This window comes from Anastrepha ludens, chromosome 5 (genome assembly GCF_028408465.1).
Source record: "Anastrepha ludens isolate Willacy chromosome 5, idAnaLude1.1, whole genome shotgun sequence".
NCBI classification, from domain to species: Eukaryota; Metazoa; Arthropoda; class Insecta; order Diptera; family Tephritidae; genus Anastrepha; species Anastrepha ludens.
Genome location: NC_071501.1, coordinates 7,715,083 through 7,739,577, shown reverse-complemented (window position 1 = coordinate 7,739,577; position 24,495 = coordinate 7,715,083). Strand labels below are relative to the sequence as shown.

At 36.2% G+C, this 24,495-nt stretch overlaps 1 protein-coding gene across 5 annotated transcripts in view; it reads left to right on the top strand.

Moving 5' to 3' along the window:
• The window catches only part of LOC128865308 (protein sickie), a 138,516-nt gene that overhangs the window by 51,887 nt on the left and 62,134 nt on the right, over positions 1–24,495 (top strand). For all 5 annotated transcript variants that reach the window (XM_054105500.1, XM_054105499.1, XM_054105498.1 and 2 more), the window contains one exon: positions 17,992–19,939. In XM_054105500.1, the coding sequence (XP_053961475.1) occupies positions 18,209–19,939 (1,731 nt within the window). In that variant the 5' untranslated portion in view covers positions 17,992–18,208. The remainder of the gene's footprint in view (positions 1–17,991; positions 19,940–24,495) is intronic.

Here is a 24,495-nt window from a genome sequence, read left to right as displayed (position 1 = left end):
AATATTAATTCATAAAAATGAATTCTACTTCAAAATTTTGCTCAAAAATTCAAATGAAAAAAATTAGCTCCAAACATTTAACGAAAAATTCCGAAATTTGATTTATAAAAAAAAATTTTTCTTATCGCAGTACATAACTGATATTTTAAAATTTTAAATAAAATAAAATATTAATTCATATCAAAAAACAAAAGGGATTCAATTTAAAATTGTCACTCAAAAATGTATATTATAATATCAGCTTCACAGTTTTACATTGAAATTCCGAAATCTTCTCTAAAAAACATTTTATTTTATTTCAAACTTCAATTTTCTTCGTACAACATTCATACCTATTTTAAAAATTTAAACTTAAAACTCAATCAAAATATTAATTGAGCCCTTGATTTTGAAAATGGTATAAGTCATATTTTCCTTGTTTCGAGATATTTAGAGTTTTGCATTTTAAAGGATTAAAAAATATTTTTGTATTATGGAAAATGATTTTTCGACAGTAAAGTAGTGCCAACAAACAAGTACTTATAATGATTGTGAAATTTATAACCATTTTTAAAAGGAAATATGGTTTTGAAAGGTTGAAATGACACCTTCAAAATTAACTGCATGACTTTAAAAATGACTTATACCATCAAGGAAACATTTTTATTAGTAATTATGAATTATTAATTTCCATAAGAAGCAAACTTCTCGTCTTCATTATTGGATGCTTAAATTTTTAGTTTTAGCGAATCACACTTTTGGCACGTGTCTTTCGGAGGAGTATGAAAATTTAAGTTGAATTCCGTATTGAATATTTTTCTTTCCACTCCTTCACACGTGATGTATTATTTTCATTACAATTTTTCACATACAGCTCATACATTTTTCGAATATCTAAGTCAGCACTTAGATACTTTCGACCTGAAGTGTGATGCGATCTTGTGTAATGGCTCTCACATACGGCAAAGGTCAGATATGTTCTCGTACCACTTTAATTTTTTCTTCATGTGTTTTTCTAGATGAATCAGCCATTTTGCCACGACTATCCGTCCAGGTGTTTTAGCATTTAAGACACGGCTTAATTTTCAGTTAGATATTTTGAAAGTGTCCAAAAAAAAAGTTTTGCAAACAGAAACTTCTGAATTCCGTACATTTAGATGAGACTTAAAAGTAAATTTTCTCATATATCCTTCGTAATTTCTGGGTCGGCTTTGTTTTATTGATTGTTTTCGAACCAAACCACACAGAAACAAATTCGAAACTGCTTTATTTTCGAAAAGTTTACCTTAAAACTCTTTTGTTTCATATTCCTCTTCACTATTTCTCTTCATATATTTCTTATATTTTGTGCATAATTACGTTGATTACATGTCCTCTTTCTTGATTTCATGTTGCTTTCTTCCATTTGTAAGGGTTCCGAATTCACTTTTAAAGTATGAACTGATTCATCTGAAGACGATATTAGTCTTATTCGTTTCCATTTCTTGGGAGCATTACTTATACTTCTTCGCCGTATAATGTCTACAATTAACTATAAATAGTACGTTTTTACATTAAAATGATTACTTGATCATACCTGAACCGTTATCTGAAGGCATGACAAAATTACTAATTATTTTGCCAAGCTTTATGAACAGATTGACTTATACCACTATCAAAAAAAAACAGAAACCGCATTTTGTTTACCAACCAAAAAATAAACACATTTTATCGAGTTAATTTTCATGCTGTACTACTAATCTCTTCAGATTATGTTATTTTATTAGGATTTGATATGAAATATCTGATAAACTAAATTTTCAAAATTTTTCACTTATACCACTTTTAAAATCAAGGGCTCAATTCATATAAACAAAAAAAACAGGATTGAACTTCAAAATTTCACTAAAGAATTTATATCAAAAAATTAGCTTGACACTTTTACTTCGAAATTCCGAAATCTGATTTAAAAAAAAAAATCTTTTTAAGTGATAGTTTAAATTCCGAAATCTGATCTAAAAACATATTTTTTTATTTCAAACTTAAATTTTCTTTTTACAGCGTTCATATTTTAAATGTAAAATTTAAAATAAATCAAAGTATTAATAATACATATAAAAATATGAAAACTCAAAATTTGAGTTGAAGAGTTTATATCAGAAAATTAAAATTACCTCGAAGCTCCGTAATATGATTTGGTGAAATTACACATTCAAAATTTTCCATTCGGAGTTTAAAAATATAAATTTGAAATTGTTAGTGCTATTATTTCAACTACCGCTTAAAATTTATCTGCTCTTTGAACACACTTTCAATTCCTCGACTGCCTGTTGGGCCTGGGTTTCTATGTTGTGGAGCAATGTTAACAGACAGTTATGTTATATTTCACAGCAGCATCCATTGTTAACAGGCAGTTCTGCTACATTGAACATTTCTCGCTAATTTCGATGCTACCGAAACCCAACATTTTCGCTTCAAACTAATTTTTTCGCGTTCGTTAACACCTAGGATTTAAAATTTAAAAAATTAAGCGCGGAAAAACTCAGTCCTTTCATGACTTTCATGACAGTTGTGTGAGCAGAAAAAGTCTCAGAAAGCTTGAACAATTTTTTTGTTTTTCCGTAGGAAGAATTCGCTAAGTACGCCAATATACAACTAACCTTTATAGGTATATGGCAAAAAAAAGTGACAAAATCTCTTGTGCTCGTATAGAGAGTAAGCAATCATTAAAATAATTTAAATACATTAAATTATATTCTCAAATGACGCAATTAAAAGTTAAAAATCTTAAAACGAGCATAAAGCAATAATAAAAGTTCTGGTAACAAGTGTTCTTGTATATAAACACATATATTTTTTTAAACTCCTTACATTGACCGCATAAATGCAACACAATTGACTGTAAATATAGAAAAATTGCCATAAAAATGTTGTAGTCGCAAAAAGTAGGCATAAATTTTGTGCATTTTATGGGCAACCTGCTTTGTTTGCATTGAATTTCAATTGAATTTTCAACTTTTTGTATTTTTTTTTACATTGGCTGTTGACTTGACCTGTCTACGATTTTTCACATTTTTCAGTTTACTAGGCCTTTGGCTTGGTTTTTGGCCAAAACAATTGCCAATCCACCCACGCGTTTGCTGGCAGCTTAATGAAATTGCTTAGGAGTTCATGTGCATTCAGTTGTCATGTGCCAATTGGCGTTATGCATAAAATCGAATTGCAGTCATTTATCAAAAAATGGTTTGTAAATGCTTGAAAAATAGAAAAAATAGAACAATGAAACGAAAATGTTAAATAATGTAAAAATACTTTGTTTTGACGGCGCTCGTCGCCCCCTATCGATTGCTAAGCGGCTTACGTGTGTGCTTGAAAGTTCAGGGTACAGAATGAATTCATATTTTTTTATTCCATTTGTTAATTGCTATAAATTAAAAAATATGTTCTTTAAAGAATGTTGTTATGCGATTTCTTTATTGCTATAAATTAAAGGATATGTGTTTTTTTTGGTTGGCTCAATGAATGGGGATTTGCACAATGCAAATGCAGGAAAATCGATTTTTTTCATTCTCTCTTAGCTTAACTAATTTTGCTATACATAGGTTCCAGTTGACTTGCTTTGCAGCTTAGAGTGTCAGTTAAGGTCAAATGCACCTAAAATTAATGGCCACTGACGTGTTCGTGATTGACAGCGTTTCACTTGGCCGATAAGTCAATTTCACAGCTTGAATAGTTCCCGAGCTTGTGGGAGTTGATCAGCAGAGAGTTGCAGGTCTGCTATAAATTTAACTGAAATTAGTTACCTGTGTACAGTTCATGGCCATTGAATTATGATCGGTGCTTAACATTTAAAAACTTGAATGCTTTTGAGGAAAACTAAATCAGCTTGGTTAGAATAAAAATAGACATAAAATAACAAAGTAATAAATAAAATAAGAAAACATAGAAAAATAAACATTGGTTATTTATTTGCTAGCAATAGTATTTAAATCACAATAGTATATAATTATCGCTCATTTGCGGCAAAAATGTCATAATCCGAAAAACTAAAATGTGGAGAAAAACAGCTTCAAATCGTTCAATTTGCAATGCCCCCAAAGTAAAAGTAAAAACATATTTTCATCTAAGTTCGCGTTTCACGTGAAATGGCTGTCAACGTCCATACAAATTGCATTGCTGTGAAGTATGCATTAAATTTCATATGTGCCTTAGTCAAAGTAATACTCAAGTTGCGCGGCATTTTCAGCAACATGATGCCAGCAACATTTTTTCACACCTATTGATATTTTCATAATATTCATTCATTTAAAATTGAGCGAACACTGACAGTTCGTTTGCGAGTGAAAAGCTTGAGTTCTAATGCGCCTGAGATATGGCCTTCTTAAGCGAAACGTCCTCATAAAGAGTGTAGGTAAATCTTTATATATTTTGTGTCAATATACATATACATACATACATATATGTGTTAATATGCTTAAAACACTTTTTTTTAGTAAAATTTGCCAATTGCGATGCTCATGAATTTGAGGCTTCTTTTTATTTGACAATCAATGTTGCTAGCAACATTTCACGGCAGGCCAAATGCATGTTGCTGGCGAAATTTCACGGCTGTGAAGTAAGTACTAGCCTTAACGTTTGGCTAATATAAGGCTCCTACCTTTAAGAGATACCGCCATGATATTTTTATACATCATAAAAGAAGAGCTGATTGGTCATGGCACATTTTTGTATAGTCGACAAAAAAATTGTTTCCTTTATATAGGTTTCGAGTGTGCAAATTTTTAGGAAAAAAATATTTTAAAAAGCTTATTTTAGTGTTCTTTTGCCTGGTGTAGCCTTATTTTACAATAAACCAATAGTTATTTTAAAACTTTTCATTTCTTACAAATATTTTTTGACGTTTTAACTCAGTGTTACAGTAGTGTTGCACTCCCTAATAAAACAAATTATACTTTAAACACTGAAAATGAAGAAATTCGCTTTAAATTTAATTAATAATATTAAAAAAAAGAAGTTTTTTTATTATTTGTGATTAATAAATAAAAAATACTAAATCATATAGTAATATTAAAAGTATCAAGTAATAAATAGAAATACATAGATACACATATACACCCTCTAAAATTTGAGTTATATTACCAAATAATCAATATTTTACTTTTTGGGAAGTTTTTTTGCCTAAAATAATTTTTCATACAAATTTTTCCATATTTTACTTTTTGAGAAATTTTGTATTTTTTTTGGCCCAAACTAATTTTTCATACGAATTTTACCTTTTTTATTCTTTTAGGCCGCGCCACATTAAAATTCGAACAGTTGAAAATTGTTCCCATACAACAAACTTTGTAATGTTGTAAAAAGAAATGTACTTTAAATAATGATTTAATGTTACGCTTATACCTATTTCCATAATTGTTACAAAATTTACTAAGTGTCAAAAGTTGACAGATGTAATAAAAAAAACACCAAAAAAAAGAAACTTTGCCATATAATTTCTATACTTTAAACAAACTAGAATTTCGGTAAACAGAAACATCAACGAACTTGAAACAGAAAACGCACGAAAATCAGTCATCGATCATGATTCAGTGCTCATGACCTGTGTGTGTGTGTAAGGTCAGCTCTATATTCTAATGTTACAATGCATTCAATTACATACAAATCCATTCAAACCAAACTTTTTTGGGTTTTAGGAAAAAGAAAAATTTATCAAATTGTGCTTTTCAAAAGTGAGTGAGCCAATTATGCAGCAGATTAACACTTTGGTATTCCTTACCTGCATACATTTTTTTGTTTTTGGTTTTTGAGTTATTCTCAAACATGCCGGGAATACTTTAGAGTGTCAATGGCGAGAGTGGTTTAGTGCTAAGTAGTTCAGATTCCACTTATTGGAGCATAAATTTGAATGTATGCTTGTATGGGTATGTGTGTACGTATGTCTGTATGGTAATAACTTCATTAACGCATAATCAAACATAATTTTCTTAACCAGTCTCACAGGCCCACAAACTAGTTTAAATAATTTTACTAATATGCGTACATATATTACATACATACATACATGCATACATGCATACCTACATACTTGCACGACTTTATGTAGATATTTATTATAATTAAATGCCAAAGCACTCCCCCATTAGCGGGCTTCCTTCAGGCAGCCACCTGGTCACCTATTCATATAAGCATTCGTAGACCAGCCAGTGGAACCAGTTGCTGCACGAAAGCTGTAGATCGTTGAAGCAAAATGTTAAGTCAGCCTTAATGGCTTACTTATGGTTACTTATTTACATGCATATGTACATATAATATGTGTATGTATGTGTAGATATGCCTTTGTCATCAGCCGTGCTCTAAGCTGCATTGTTGCTTAACATACAAGCGCACATATGCAGGGCAGAACAATGATTGTTAACCACGTTAGTTGAGCAATTTGTCGGCCTACAAAGTGATTTTGTTGTAGGCCAGCGAAACAACATAAGTTAACAACATTTAACAAACAACACACACACACACACGTATGCGCATTTGAGGGTACAAAGATAATTGCATACGATCAATTGCCGGCTTTGTATGCTTAAATTTTACATACTCACTCACACTTATGCACATTCATAGTCCAATTTTACTTTAGGCTGCTGTTATGCGCTCATTGCACTTTGATTCAATGCAGGCGATAACCAAACAGTAAGCCAACAAAAGCATTCGTTATTTGTAACTTTTTAATTGTGGCTAAGCTTTTCGTACAGATAAAGACATCGAACGGTCTGCGATAATTGAAGTCGACAAGCAAAAATTTGCTTATAGATTATGGGCAAGTAAATCGCGCGCTAACTTTAAAGGAGACACAACGCAAAATTGTTTGCTTGCCAGAAAAAATTTAAAAAATGTAAAAAAAAATAGTATAGCATGCGGAGAAACATAGCTACATAACTTGGCATAGAATTTATAACAAAACGCCAGCTGATATTTTACTTATTAGTTGTTATTGTAGCATTATAAACATTCCCCATAAATGTTGGGAGCGACAGTCTTTGTTCCGACAGATCCGACTGTCGTGCGAACGCTTTTGCTCCCACTTTTGTTTAGTAAAGATATGCAGCATGAGCAGTAAAAAATGAAGAAAATGAAAAAACTCGATTTTGAAAAATTTTGAGTTATGCCACTTCTAAGAAATCTATGCGATGTTTGTTTGCTTATGCGGCACACGAAAGGCGAAAAAATGCCACGAAATCCAGCGCATATGTTTAATGCATCATTGTTCATATGTGCATATGTACATATGTATGTGTATGTATGCCAACATATCTGTATGTGTGTGTAGGTGAGAAAATCCTAAGAACAAAAGCCCACGAAAATATTTGAAAAATTTGTCTGCACGAAAGCAATGCTAAAATGCAGCAACATTGCACCAGCTGCGCTTTATGGTGCTTTTGAATAGATGCAGATATTTTTTACACCAACATTAAATATTTTGTCCGACACTGTATAAGCATATGCATACATATATTGCTTTCTGAAGCAGGTCTAGAGGGCCCACTAAAAGGAAGAAAAATACCGTGGAAAAAATTTCACTTACACTCGTAAAATCTTATTTTATAGACAAAAAAAAACAAGATGAAATATCTGAGTGGCGTTTTATGAACTCTCTTGGTCGCTCATCTGATAGGTTTCGCTAAAAGAGCCTGCAATTATTCGCTTTCTGTTACACAGTGTAATTGGTGCTTACATTTTGTGAAAGGTATTTGATAGAGCTGATCTTTCGATTTGTGGTGTGTATCTTAACGTTGTCCCACAAATGGATGGGCTTGCAATTTAATGTAGCTGTAAAGGTTTACAAGAGAAAAGTACGATTGGAGGCTTGCCATTCTCCACAGACGAGCGACTTCTATTAGAAACAACTTTTTCCTAAGGATGCTAACTTCCAACGATCTGTAAAGAAGTCAGTTGAGAGTGAAAGATTAAAGACTATGAAATAATGGAATGCAAATGGATGAATTGCATTCTTGTAATTCTGCTACAAAGTTTATTCACATTTCAGTAACATAAAAATTTGCTGAAATCAAAATTTGCACTTTAATTTTGATAGCACAAATTCCAGCGCCTTTTAAGCGGGAGTAATTCCTGCATGTATTCCACCATAACTAAGATTAAAATTCTAAAACCGTCTAAGCTCAAAGGCAATAAAACCCCTTTTACTTTCTAACTATGAATCTTCCGCCTTTGATTAAACCACAATTATACGCGAATTCCCCCTTTGTTTAAAACACACTCAACCATCACCGCCTTTTGTCTCACTTAGCCTTTGGAAGTGGCATTTCCTTCAACCAACCAACCAACACCAACCAACCAACCAGCCAGCCAGCCATCTAACCAGCTGTTGTAGTCTTGCTGCCGAGCACTGCTGATGACTCATAAGTCAAAGACCGCATTGTAATAAAAAGAATTTAAATAAAAAAGCACCATGATATGAAAAAATAACCGCTGACTAGCGTTGATGAACATAAAGACGCTTGAACGTCAGCAGGACAAATACACGAATTGCATGCGAAATGCAAAATTGCGGGTAATAAAATATTTTATGTTTCCTATGCTAAGGCATATGCCACTCACTTAGTATTTGAATTTGTGTGCAGTATATGCATATATATACATACATGTGTGCGTAAGGAACTGCCATACAGACATACATTTACGATAAATGCCCAGCTGATGTTGCCCAGTCGGAATTCCATACGCAATGAGTTAACTGTAGTAAGTGGTTGCACGCATTCAGACTGCCAAAAAATAGCATAGCAAAGCATATATGCACATTTTGTTGTTGCTGTACATATTACTTTGGTATTTTTTGATTTTAAAGTAATGATTTTTAAAGCTGCTGTAGCCCGAAAGTCCCTTTAAAAAAGAGGTTGTCCCAGCATCTTTGGATTGACTAAATCTGACTAAATGGAGCCTTCTCAAAAAATTTTAAAATTTTTGTGATAATTTTGAGTTTATTTGATTTGAACTGTTTTTCGATAAGAAAAAATTCCTAGTTTGTTATTAAAAAAATATGTTAATAAAGCTTCTGTAAAAATTTGAGGTTCCTAGGCTTATCAGCTCTAAAGCTTCAAAGAACTTAATGCCGAATAGTATTTAGTACAATTAAGTGTACCTTCCAAAAATTGTATTGTATTGTAGATCTTACTCTTTACAAGTCCTCAGGGTATGGATCCGTTATTTGAAAAAACCTTGATTGGTACTGGATTGAGCTGAGCGTTTGTGCTTATCTTCCGGCCATATCCAGTCGAAAATTTTACTCGGTGTGAGTTTCTGCTACTACTCGGTAAAAGTTGCTCGATATATCGTCGCATGGTGTGATAATTTTTTTAAAAATAGATAGGGGCCGTTAGACCATAACCTGTGCATATGACTTCGTAGTCTACAAGAACCCCTAAGAATACCTGCTGGAAATCTCAGTTTATCCTTAGAGAAGCTTATGAGATGCTTAAATCTCTTCTGATTGTATCCTTCCCAAACGCTCATTGAACTTTTGGCACGATGTGAAGGGCATTGCCACCGCGTGCCGGACCCACAGCATACCAAATGTTTAGATACCCCTCGAGCCTCGCCAAAGTAAGGTTGCTAATGTATTCATTCCGCAGTACTTGCAAATGCTTTAGTAATTTCGGGGCGTTGATCAGCACGTTAATTTGATGCGCTGTGCTCTTGAGTACCGCGTGGTAAGAAGGTGGATTTCGGCAGATTACTTTTATTATTATTACTTATTAGAGTTGAGCGCATAGCGCCGTTGTCGGCAGATACCCACTTGAAAAACACCAGACGTAGTATGCTTTTAGTAGCAACTTTGCTGACGTAGCCCCGCAGTTTGGTGTAAGCTTGGGTTTCGTAGACATAGGTCTTCACTTCTGCGCTCTTCTTTCATGTTGTGTTGTCTCACAGCCAGGAAAGGCTGAGGTTCTATTGATTTACAAATTGCAGCCTCTCTTGCCGATGGATCTGCCACCTCGTTATCAGGTATGTCCTTGTGCTTCTGGGTCCACATAATCTATTTGCATTTAACTCTACACGTAGACAGGCGTCAGACTCTGAAAGTCCTGGGGACTTCACGCCAATCAATTTCCAAACTCGTGAGCTGTGCTTACCGGTCATTTGGCGATCGACACACATGCGAAAAAGCTAGGTTTACCATTAAACCTTCATTGCAGAAGCTGTCCTTACAGAGAAGGAGAGTTTAAATGTCCGGGCTTGGCAGCTAGACAAATAATGTCACTGGGAACTCCTTTCTTCGACAGCCTTGAGCAGCCATCAATCTTCTCCTTTACATCAACAGCTCTGGCTGGTTGTAGATATCTGCCTGTTAGAGGTCTCTTACCTATGTACCTCGGGTGTGCCAGAGTGGTACTTCAACCATTTTATCTACCTACCTCGACAGACGTCATATACTACCGCTTGAAAGATGCTTAAAAAATTACCCATCGCCATTGACAGCTTTGGGGGCATATATATTATACTGGTGTCTAGGCCTTCTGGTGTTTCCGTCTGCGTAGCAGGGCAAGGTGCATATAATCCTGGAGTTCCCTTTCTATGGCAAAAGTGCTCCAGTTTGCTTTATTACCCAATTCAAAACTTATACCCATCGCTTAGGAGTTGAGATAGCATGAGCTCCATGCTCGAGGTTTCCATATTTTTGCTGATGAGATCACGTCCTTAACAAAATCATTAGATATCGCCAAAATAATATCCTAGAATCAATGCTTTAATAAAAAATGTATAGAAATATGCTGCAAATAACAAAATAGAACGCCACTTTTGCAGACAACCGACAAGAGTGGTCAACATGAATGTGTTCAGGGCAAAGAAAAACCTTTCTGCATTGCTCACCAAGTCGGAAAAGTGGCAAATTTTCAAAAGCCATGAAAAATTTATTTTGTTTTTTTTTTCGCTACCAAACCACTCCTTTACTCGAATAGAAATGGAAAGCAACAAACACATAAAAGTCTAACAGGCAGCCATACAGCATGGAGGAAACACAGTTGCCGCTCGTTAGCTGCTATCCCGCCTGAAAGTAGCAGCAGCACACATTTGAAGCTTCTCGTTGTTGGCTGGTCGGTTGGCTGGTTGGTTGTTGGTGTCATGCTGTGTGCGTGAGTTAGTGTGATTGAGTGCGAATGCAGTAAAATATACTGTGTTTATTTTTACAATAACTGCGAGTGCAGTTGTAGTTGTTGTTGCTTGCTCCACATGGAATTATACGCATATCACATGTGTTGACCTTTACACATGTTGTTCGAAAATTAACTGCAGCCACTGTTCAAGCGGCTGTCGTTGCTGCCACTGCTGCTTGTGCTATTGTTGCCATTGTTGTTGCTTGTTTCATGTTTTCTGCTGCAAATTACGAGCTACAAGCACACGATCATAAAAAAAATTGTGCACATTACTGGCCACATGTTGCATGTGTCATTTGCAGCTTGTCACTTGACAGTTGCAGAAAGCAAGCAGCGTCAGACAGGCATAAACAGATAGCAAATGTGTTTAGATGCATACAGGGTGGTCCAAATGCAAGTATCGTTAATCGCTGAAATGTTAGGAAATTTAAAAAAAAACTTAATTTCTTTGGCGATACTATAATGGACTCATTAACACATTCAGTGCCATGTTGCACGTATTTGTACGACACCCAATACTTTCAGGAGTGCCACGCTGCACGAAAGTGCGCGACAGGGGTTGTTTCAAATTATACCTTACTGTAGATTTTCGTGCGACCTACATGAAAATGTTTGTGTTAGAGTAGGCTGATATTTGCAAAAACGTTTACTGCAACATTTGGAACAACATCAAGACGTACGCCATGGAGGAGCTCGGCTAAACCCCCAACAGAAGTGTATGCACCAATTGTGCACCTATGATGAGTTTTACGATTCCAATTTTATCATTCTTATATGTGATTATATGTGTGAACAATTATAAAATCCAAAATAAACACTCTCTGCACTCTGCAAAGGTATCTGAAAGACTAAAAGAAATAATTCTGCATGTGTAAATCGATTTAGATGGTAAAGAGCTGTACTTTGGAGATACTGCTATGGTATTTAAAAAAAAAAAATCTCTCATGACCTGAAATATAGCCAAAAGTCGTGTTCTTTGCACTTTTATCTACTGTGGCTATCTAAGGTAACTTCTAACAATATTTTGATATTTTGGTTTTCATCACTTTGTCTTAAAACAACGCGTGGGAGATGTGATCTTACTTCCGTGCCTAAAATAAGAACCTCGTATCAGATACGTAATGACTTTTTCTGGCCAAAAGTGGAAAGCTCGTATCAGACACGTGATGTCCCGTTCTGGTTATTTACGCTATAAATTATGCACTAAATTCAATCTCCGACAGTTTCTTAAAAAAAACGTCGTTGTACTGTGATGTGCTGTGGCTTTTCGTGGAAGAGATTGGTATTCAGCACAACAGCGTAGATCACTGTTGTGATTTTAGTCTGGCTCTAGGTTCTAAATGTCCCGAAAATTCTGTCGGCCTGTGTTATCGAACTTCATAAGCAAAAGTACGACTATTTGATAAGCCGTGTGGCCGTCTTGCTGGTATCGAAGGTCGTGCAAGTTCAAATTCCAAATGTCGACTGATTAAAGCCACTAATCACAGCTCTGTAGCCGAAGTGTTATATTCAGTAGTCCTTTCGAAAAAAAAATGTTAAATGACTTAATGTTACTATAAACGCAAAACTTATACCAAATCATACAGTTTCTGTGTATGCAGTGTCAAAAAAAATCGGTTAATCAAAGTCAATACCAAAAATTAAAGTCTAGGATAGATTAATGTAAACAAGGTGACTAATAGGCAAATAGAGGAGAAACAACTATTTTGTAAGCAAATAAGTGCAGCAAATCTCTATACATAATTTCATCAGTTCAGTCTGTCAAATTCACTGAAAGGCGAGTATTCTTATGAGATACAGAATGCAAAGTTGTCACCAACATCAAACCGCTAATCGACTCTCAACAATGTTGAAGAAATCAGCTGATTTGTTGATGTCATAAATTACTCTCCGAACAACGTTTGATTGGAAGAGTGTAAGAATATATGTGAAGTGAGTATGCGCAAATGTGTCGTCAACTCACCTATGACGTTGCAGCCAAAATTACCCTTAAAAATTTTCTTCTGATGATCAAATATTGTCATGGTGAAAAGTATGGTAAAGCTAATATATTTAAGGTAGTACCATTCGAGCAACAACAACATGTTTAAAATTACAACTGTCAAGGGAAAGGAAATAGAAGAATGGAATTAGTGGCAAATATATCAAATTGGTTTATATCGCATTCACAATACAACAACAACTTTCCGTCATTCCGTTTTACTGTCATTTCTAAATGAGAGAGAATTGAAAAACAAGCTATCAACTCTAATCACACTACCTTCTAGAAATACGCCTTGCTGGAAAGAACTCAGAGGTGTGACCAACATTAGACCGTTAACCGGCTTTCAGCGATTTTGAAAGAATCAGGTGATTGGCTGACTTAAGCGAGGTCATGACAGCGATTTGTTTACAAAAAAACTGAGATTATGTTGGGGATATACATACATACGTAAAATATCAACACGGACTTCGCCAATGTTACGACTGATTGACGAGTGTGTGAATGCGTGTGAACTGAGCGGGCAGAAATCTACTGCCGAGTCCCCGGTGACGTAGCAACCGGAGTTACTCGCTCACTTTCGGTTTTCACTATGGCTGAAGGCCAAACCTGATAAATCTACCATTATTGGCAGAATTCTGCTGTCGTGTCCCCGATGATGTGGCAGCCGAAGTTACTCGCACAAGTTTGTTCTTCACTATAGCAGATGACCAAACCTCGAGTAGCGCATCAGCGATCTTCGCAAGATTTTCGTATTATTTCAGCTGATTTCAGTATTCCCCGTTGTGATTCGATTGTTTAACTACTTTTTTCAATATTGGTAGTCCAGAGTTTAAACGAGAAAAAGCTATGAAATAATTCATTTTTTAATATTCTCTACTTGGTCACCCTATACATGCATACTAAAGTTTGGACTATATGTACTTATACATATATTGTAAATGTATTTGTGTGTGCGTTCACGACACTTCATATCACTCAACGTCTTTCTATGTAACATTAATTCCGTTTGCTTTGAATTTTTTTTTTATTTATATTACATTCAAGTGAGAAACAGTTCGCTTTTGTTCTTCGCTCCCCATTTATTGTCTATTGTTTGTATTTTTCACTGCCTTTCCTAGTTGTCTAGGAAATCGTAATAAATTACACAATTTTCTAATGTCATTTTCATTTACTATTACTGCTTTTTGCACATACGCGCATACATGTATTGTATTTGTTTTATTATAATGTCTTTATATTTACTTTTATTTTTTGCTGCCTAACTGGCAACTCATTTTGCAATTGTGACTCGTGTTGTTTATAACTATTTACTGCATGGTGATTGTGCAATATCTACAGTAGACAGGCATGAACGGCACACATCCATTCATATGTATGTATATGTAGATAAATATATGTATGTTTATCCGTACAAATATAGAAGTAGTTACTAATAAACGTAAAAGCATTTCCTACTCGAAGTCACCGTGACCGCTGTCATGGTGAGCCATAATTTCCATATGATTTTATTTTATTTATTCATATGTACAAATATTTCAAAACATATTTACATATATAATATGTACGTATATACATACATATGTATACTTTTACGCTTTTGTTTATGAGCGTTAGAAGTCTCTGATTTGAATTGAAGGCAATTGCTCTGATTAGCATTAAGTACACATTTTTATGGCTCTAAGGCTTTGGGATTATATAGCTTAGCTGGTGATAATTATATAGCCTTGTGTAACTAGATTCTTAAATCTTGAAGTAACATTGCAAAATAATATAAAGCGATATAGCAGACTTTTTGCATCTGAAACTCGCCCTTACTTCGTTTGTCCAAAACAGCTTTAGTGTCACTTTTCACATTAAGAGCATGAAAGTGGCGAGCTCACTTTACTCCACATCTACACCTTCCGAAGGTTGTGATAAGAAATCTATAGGCCTCTTCTATTCGCCATTTCCCCGATCGCTATTTCTATGTTCAATTAACTTGGCGAAAAATTTCCATGCGAAAGCAACAGCAAAGTTATCGAGTAAGACTCGCCGCTAGCGAGCATGGCTATTGCTCTTTAGCTTGCTTTATAACTTACTGTCGTACAAAAAAACACATTTAATTTAAGGCAGCTCCCTTCCCGCGTTGCCAACATACATATATATGTTCATTTCTACCAGTTGCTTCATCTATTCGCCATTTGCTAACTCTTGGCGAAAAGAAGAGGCCTTATGTTAAAACAGAAATAAGAGAAGGACCACAAATTATCATTATTAATTAGTATATTTGCCTTACGATTACTGACCTGCCATGTCATTGCTTGACAACTCACCTTGAGTATTTTGAAACGAGCACAACGAACTCATTTCTTTAGCACCATTCGAAAATATGTACATATATTAAAATTGCATAGCAGCAACTGCACACAGATCAGGAAAACAAGTCAAAACACGAGAGTAAAAGGTGTTAAGGCGCGACCTCTAAAAGTTCTATATGTCGAATTACTAAATAAATGGAAAGAGTATCTCGAATACACTATAAGTAGCACTAGAGTGCCGTTTTGATCCATAATGTGGATCACTGCTTGCGAAAAATTTCACTATTTAAAGGAAGAAAACCCATCTACTGCCATCTAGTGCTGTTGATATAGTGGAGAAGAGAAACAGGATCTAGGCTGGAGAACTGCCTAAGGCTATCCCCGAAAGGTACACTAAGGGATCTCAAGCGCCTAGCCGCCAGACTCGGACGTTTGCAAAACAAGTGTTCAACAGTCCCTTTCTCTGCTGCAAAGATGATTGTATGGAGTCCGAGCTTCTACGCGTGAGTTTCGATCTCTCAGTGACTGGTGACTACGCTATGAGGTTGGAAATTTAATGGCGAGTGGTCCCTAGCACTTTAAGTGTCCTACTTCTGCCGTGCCGGGCCAAAGAGTTTTTGAGATAGCACACGATAAGATAGAACTCCATCTGTCTTGCAATATTTTAAGAAAGAGAAAGTTTCCCTTTAAAAACGGTCAATGGGACTCCGATGTCTGAGATGGGGCCAACTGAAACCAACTGAAACCAACTCTATCAACCCTTTCCTAGCAAGCTCATCGGCATATCCTTATATTCTCCTATGCCCAGGAGGCCAAATAAGAGAGTATGGGATATGGTAATATTCTATTGCAGGCATTTCTTCCTGCGTGTAGTCATGAAGTGATACTCACAAATCATATGCATAGTTAGGGAGTTTTGATTGTTCCCAACTATTATGGCTTTAAATGCAATGAATTACCTAAAACATTTTTACTCAATTACACACACATAGTAGGTATGGCTGTATGTAGTAATTTTTTTAGTACCATATATACGACAATGTTGTCAATGCCATCAAATAAGAAAGTGGAGAAAATTTGTCTTCACGCATCAATGACGAAAGGTTTTTGCACAATTGGGTCGTTGTTGGTTTGAGTGTAACACTCATTTTAAATGAGTATTGCCACCTATTTGCATTAAAAAATGATAATTTATTCAAAAATAGATGAATATCAAAACAATTACCTATTTTTAAGAAAAGTGTATTTTCGAAAAAATTTGTTTTTTTATAGCGTTGCCACTGAATTTTAATGCAAAAACGGCTACTAATCACAAATTTCACTTGAATAATAAGGTGTCAAATGAAAGGTGCTAAAATAAAACTTAATAAAAAATATTTTTAACTGGTGTTGCCACATGGTTTTTATTACAATACAAAACTGGGAACTTGTGGCATACTTCATTTGAATACTAAAATTTGGATATTAAGAGTCTAAATAAGTGTTGAAAAATATTTTTAGTCGGTGTTGCCACCTATTACTATTTTTAAATTAAAAAATTGCTCACAATTTTATTTGTAAAAAATGTATGTGCATACATATACATATGTGCATAGTACAATATTACAATAGAATAATACTTTTAAATCAAGTTACCATCTAATTAAAAAATAAATAATTATTTTATGGATATCAAACGAACTGTGTTCAAAAGAATTAATAAACTTTTAACTAAGTTTTTTTCGTTGCCACCTAATTTTTTTGGAAATTAGAACATTGATTTCCAATATATTAATTGCAAAAAATTTAAATGCATACGCATATGTACATAGAACATTAAATTCTACTTAATTTTTTTCTGTGTGGCGTTGCCACCTAACTATTCACGCGAAAATTTCAAATAATAGTACAGATGAATTATTTATTTGGATGTGGGTATCACCCAAATGATTGAGAAAATGTTAATCAAATATTATTTTTTGAATGGCGTTGCCACTTTTTTTAATTAGAAAGTATGGAAATTGCTTTGTAATACAAGGTAAAAAACTGCTAAAAATAGAAACTGGTTGATTTCACTTTCTTTTCCTTCAATGCTGTTGAATGTAGGAGTGTACAAGCAAAGCCGCGTTTACCAGCTGGTTGGTTGTTGTAATATATATTTTTAAAAGCATAACACAGTCCAAAAATAATTGTTTTACATATTTTGTGTAGACTAAATTATACAAAATCATTTATACTCTTTAATTACTGGCCACAACTCATCAAGCGCAATGAATACCCTCTCTCCCTCCCATTCCCACTTGAACCAATTAAGTCAATACTTCGCAATTCACCAACACTATTTAAATTTACAAAAAAATGAGTGATATTACAAAATGATTGATGTGCATATTTACTAAAAAAACAAAAATCAAATAATCAAACTAAGCGCATCATAATGAACTCTACACCAGTCACTTAAGCTGGACCACCAGCATCACTTAAACTTCATTCGTTGCTCATTGCAGAGCGTTGGTCGCCCCCTACCAAATAAACGGCCGACCGACGCGCTACAGTGATAAAAAGTCATTATTTCTTCTTTTTTTCTATGAACATTGAAATACAGTTGCAATTAATCATCATTTAAAGCCGTAAAACTGAAGCTGCAAAAGAAAATTGAAAAACTTAAATCGACTAAAAGGTCAAAAGAAAGAAAATGTGACAGTGGTAATTACGAATACTACGGCGACTTCGACGACGACAACAACGACAATTGCGTCAATTGTGGCGGCGACGTGACGCATTTGATCGATTCAAAAAAGTGCAAAATTGTTAGTGGCGGCATGTCCGCCACAACTCGTCCTCCCCTCTCTCCAGCAACTACACCGCTTTACGATGGTTACGCGACCATACGTTCGCGTGGTCTCTATCGTTCTCGTTCCATACGCGCCGCCGAATTGGAAGCAGAACTCAATGGCACTAACACGAATGCCAGCAATAGTGCCACTGATATGCGACGCCCAGCCTTGGTGGAACGGCGTCGTACACTTTCACTGAAAAGCGATTACAGCCAGTGTTCTTGCTGTTCGGGCAACAGCGGAATTTGTCAGAATGCTCAACGTTTAGGTAGAGCCAATAGCACTACCAGCGGCACGCTAAGCGCAACCACACCGAGTGTTGCAGAGGAAATATATGCAAGTCGGCCTGTGGCGAAAGCCGTGAAGGCACCAAAAATTGGCGATATGGAACCGCTCTACGCCAGCACACATACACGCGCCGCTGGCTTTCGTCCCCTCTCAAATGCGTCTTCCTCATCTGGTGGTGGCGGCAGTAATGGTGGTGGCTGTCGTGATAGTGCGATTGACTCAACTGGCTCTGGCAGCATTGCAGTCGAATATCATAACATGAAAAAGAACTCCCGTTTCTCATTAGATTCACTACAGAGCAGCGCCACACCGAAAACGCCTGACTACACTGCGGTCGAAGATGAGAACATCTTCTTGTATACCGCACCTGAAAGTCCCAAACGACGCTTGGATAGCACAAGTACACGTCACTCTTATGGTGATTCAGAACGCTGCTACTCGCCTATATCAACGAAGAACTCTTTCGAAATACAAGACATCACTGTGCATAGTGGTCGCATTTCTGGCGACTTTTCGCCCTCAAAGCTACGCCGTTCATCAACACGCAGCAACACCTCCAACACTAGTTCGCACTATAGCCGTACCAAGTCGCTCATTGAGAGTTCACGTCCGTCCACCTTGATGACAAACTCCTATCATCGCAGTGAAAGCGAGAGTCCGACTTACGCTGGTCGTCCAGCACTCTCGCCCAACGCGCCACCTACACCCGTGCGGCGCGAAAGCCTTTATGCCAAACCAAAGATTTATGCCATGTACACGCCAACAGTGCCACCAACGCCAACTTCACACTCACGTCCGACTAGTCCATGCCAGAGTCCGACGAAATCGCCATTACGCTCGCTCACAAATAGCACCACGTATCAACCACAACTGCCAGCGCTCTCGACGCCGCAACGCAGCACTAGCGCCGAAATACTCGAACGTTCACACACTAGTCATTCCCTGAACACCATTGATCAGGATGATATGCCAGCAGTGCCCAATGCCATGCCCGTGCTGCAGAATGCCGTCGATCGTCGTTACCATACACTGGGCCATATGCGCGTTCAAAGCATGGGCACTGGATTGTATCGCTCCTACGATTCCTCGCCTATGGGTTCCATGTTGAACATGATGGGTGGCGTTTACTACTCAGCGTATGCAGGACGTCAACATCACTCTATGCTGCATACGAATAAATCAGCTGGGAATATCTATGCATCTGCAGATGATGCAGTAGCAGACCTAAATCGACTGGCGCCGGAGTACATTGATCCGTTGGACTTTAAAATCGGGTGCCAAACGACGCTGCGCAGTAAACCAGTGATTCCTTGGTACGAGTTGGCTATAAAGCGGGATTTGAAGCGGCAGTCTTGCCCACCGATTACTGGGAGTGGTTTGACGAACGGCAGTAATACGCTCAGCATGAGTCGCAGCACAGACAATAAGGTTAATGATTTATATTTCTTTCTTTATTACCATTTTATTTACAAATTTCTTTAATTATTACATTATTTTCATGGACTACTTGTACCCCTCTTCGCATCGAACATTTTTTTAACCTGCCAATGGGGTCTATTTCATTAAATATTTCAGTTCATTGTTTATTTGCTCTTAGTCGGGTAACTATTTCAGATTTATGAAAGCACAAATATCAGCAGGAATTGATTACGGTTATTCCGGATCTTCATTGGTAATAGGTCTGTATTCCAAGAAAATATTAGGTATATGAAATGAGATTGCAAAGAGCCGTATTCGATTTTTCATAACTTCCTTTCGGCTGTTAAAACGCCAAAGTGGTTCCCCGTAGTGGTTTTTAATGTCGATCAAACAGAAAAAAACGCAGGGAGCTATGAAAAGGCTTCTCATAAAAACCCACTTGCCGTTCAGGGTTGGCTTAAAACTGTAGGTGCCTCTATTTGTGGAACAACACCACGATGCACGCCGCAAATAGGAGGAGGAGCTCGGCCAAACATTTAATAGGAATGTACGCGCCAACTATAATAATAAAAAATGATCTCTTTTTAGTCACCTTTTCCCATTTTTCTGGTCACATTCCGATACCATGTCGGAAGAACTCTTGATTTTTTTTGGCACTCCACAAATCGACATAATTTTTTATATCCTCATAGGAGTATAATTTGAAGTGCTGATCCTTACAGATTTGTATGTGCTATAGAGCGGAACAAGGGATAAATGGAAGGGTCAATGGCGGGTGAGGTAGACTTTCCCAATTTGGTGTTTCCAAAGTAGTTTTGATCGGCGCCGCAAAATGTGGGTGGGCAAGCAAGTAAAAAAAAGTAAAGCAAGTCATGTAAAATAATAATTTTGTCGTGCCTGGAATAGTATTGAGAGCATTTTTCTTATGGTACTGGGTTCGAATTCATTAATTGTGCTCGGTAGGTTTTTTATAAATAAAGAAGTAAATGAATAGTTCTCGCAAATAACGTTTATTTAGCACAAAACTTGTCAGTTTTGCACACAAAAAATGATGCTGTCCCTGATACTGAAGTTTGTGTTGTTCGCAAATGTCCAAACAATCTATATTTTACTTCCTTCTTCTTGATTGGCGCATGTCGTTTCTTTCTCGTGCTTGGAAACACCAAGTGAAGCCAAGTCCTTCCCCACCTGAACTTTCCACACAGAGGAGGCCTTCCTCTTCCTCTGCTACCACCAGCTGGACGACATGACCCAGGCAACGTAGCCACTGGATTGTTATTCGCTGCGCTAAGTCTATGTCGTCGTAAAGCTCATACAGCTCATTGTTCCATCGCCTGCGATACTCGCCGTCGCTAACGTGCAAAGGTCCAAAAATCTTCCATAGAATCTGTCTCTCAAACTCTCCACGGGACGCCTCAACCGATGTTGTCATCGTCCAAGCTTCTTCGCCAGAATATTTTACTCCATATTTTTACAATTTTAGCGAAGCTTTCAAGTGGAACCATCCTTTTTCAAGCGGTGGAAACATATTTATTCACTTAATAAATTTTACGAGAATCCTCGTCAAAATTTTGCACGGATGACCTCATTATTTTATTATTCCCACATCCAACTGCTGTGCTCCTACTAACCGTCATGAGAATGTAGTACCTTTCCGAACTAACCGCTATGCATATTCAATATGAAATCTAATTCTAAGGTTTCATTACAAATTTCTCCAGAATGTCTGCTCACTGCGGCTTCACATTTCCTTGTGAACTTCACCACCGCCGTAGTCAACTGTCACTTGCCGTTATTTAGCGCTTTAAGTTGGAGTAGCTGTAGCCTCAGCAACAAGACGGCCGCAGCCCCTGCCTACCATATCTGGCTTGATTGATTTAATAAAACTTGAGCGTACTTACCAACCTATCTACCACTTTGTTCAACATGTTGCACACGTTCACACATCATCCGCACAAATAACCGCTTCGCGCATTAACTAAATGCAAGTGCAGTGAAAGATTAAGTAGCTGCAGGGGAAATCGCGCAAACATGACTTGAATGAACGCATCTGAAAGAAATACTCGCATAAGTTAAAGCAAAGCGCATAATTAAAATGACAGTTGTGCGTAAGAGGCGAACGGATGAAAAGTATGTGTTAGTAATGCAAAAGACTTGTAATATGACTCGTAATAATATTTCAGTGGATGTGTGTGCAACAGTAGGCTCATACGATCACTACTCTAAATATACACACGCTTTACTAAATTGTTGTCCAGTGAGTCATGTGGAGGTGGTAACTGAACTGCTAGACTATTGCAGATTGTCAGAGGAATGAAAACCTTCACCGGAGTCTCCTTCCAAAGTCATCTGTTAAGGAACAAAATTTATGTAACAGGCCTTGGTTGTGTATTGTTGCTCTAGTCACTATTAATTCGTATCGCTACAATTTCTTCTCACATACACTCCTTTGGCAAGTTATATTAGAAACACATAACTATTTTTTTTTTTCATAAAAATATAGTTCGTAACGCAAAAAATAATAACGCAAAGTTTCAAACTTTGTACACAATTTTTCAAAATTTCATCACAACCTTTAACCCTCCGTTCGGCATCCGGGCCTGGCCAAACTTTTTCGACTTTGGACGTGATTTAACATATTTCTATTATATAATATGTTAGCTAACGACTTGAGTTTTTTTAGCTCCCTAAAATTTAATTTTCTAACGATTTATCGACATAACTTTTTAAAAAGGATCCTGGAACAGAACGAAAAAAGGCCAGACCCGGGTGTCCAATCTCTGGCTTTAAAAAGTGTCCAACGAAGAGTTAACTTTTTAACCGGAATTTTTCTGTGTATGCAGTTTTGTAGCCTGTTAAATTTTAGTATAACTAAGTGCAAGTTTCAAGTGTCTATAAAATACCATTAATTTTTGGAACTTTTTTTATTTTGTTGACGAGACGTTTTCTTCCATACAAAAACCTTCGGACATATACTTAGTATAATGCCTTTTCGAGGAAAGCAGCATACCCAGAAGATTTCTAAAGAGTTTAGTAAACAAGTTGAAAGTTTTAATGAAATTTTGAAAAATTAAAAAAAAAATTTTACGAGCTAAATACATATTTTGTGTGAAATATATTAAAAACAAAATAATTGTAGAGTGTTGATAATTTTGCAGCAGGGTGTATATGATAAGAAGTAGTAAAAATTCCTATTAATACTGGTTAGGGCGTACATAAATCCTATCTATTTCTATGGCGCAGAACCGACTATTGTGAGAACTGCAACATCGCGTCTTACGAGTTTCCTTTGAAAAGTCCGTGCAAATATAAAAACTACTTAATTGTTTGGGGCAAATCTTCTTTTATTTTTCGACATAGCCTCCTTATAGGCTTGTACACTTTGTCCAACGCTGTTCCAGTTTGTTGATCCTTTCCGAATAATAGGATTTGTCCTAGTCTGAAGAATAGTCATTCGTTTCTGCAATCACCTTTTCGTTTGAATAAAATTTTTTCCTGCCAGCCGTTTCTTCGAATTCTTCAAAGTCTGGAGAATAGGGTCACTGTGAAACAAGTAGAAATCCTATTTCGATTAATTTTGCGCCCGCGACTGCTGAGGCGTGGACTAGCTCACGTGATTATGGAAAAGGAAAATTACTCGACTTCCTCAGTTCAAACGAATGCCAAGCACAAAGAAAAAAAGATAAGCTGATCTGGATGAAACTTGGTGTGTGTTCTTCCAAGAGATGCAACTAACTAAACATAACATCGATATGCGTCATTGCTGACATCCCTCTGAATTTGTGCGGATTTTTCAAATGACCTTCGTAAAATTGGTTTACTTTCTATGGGGCTTTCTATGGACTTTTCAAAATTATAATGTTTTGTTAACACCACTCTAACTGTGCACAAGCCTTTTGACCCAGCTAAGGTACTTACATATAGGTGCGTTAATCAAAACGAAAGACACTACTCTTATTATTAAAGGAAAGAAAGTTTTTTAAGGACCCACACCAAATCTAGTTTGTATGCTCACCGGTCAAGAGCCTTTAATTTACTGATTGCTGAGAGAAAAAAAAGCTTGCACTCCTTTTTTCCATAATATTCTAGTATATGATCATTCCAACAGTATTCTCAATAATACAATATATGAAAATTTCTAGGATATGTTTAGGATATGTTTTAATGTTCAGTACGCACTTTGTTCATACTTGAGTTTTGAGTTCTTTCATCACAATTCGAAATCAAACTTAAACTATAGCTGGTCACTGAATTGGGTATAGCAAACTTACCAGTTCAACTCTCCGCTAAGACTACAAAAAATTTGTTATCAGTGAATCTATGAGAACTTAAAAAAAGTGCTGCCAAACTCAAATGCTAAATGCTGATGTTTTGCCAGCAGCTGGCAAACAAATTTTAGTTTGAAAAAATCATTCTAGAGTATTTCTTTTTACATTAATTTAATTTTTTATTAATTTTTGTGAATAAAATGGACTATTTTGTGTGTAGTGTAATAATATTTTTGAGTGAAGAAGGGAGCAAAATTTAAGAGTATTTCAAATGAGGCGGAAACACTTCTTCTACTT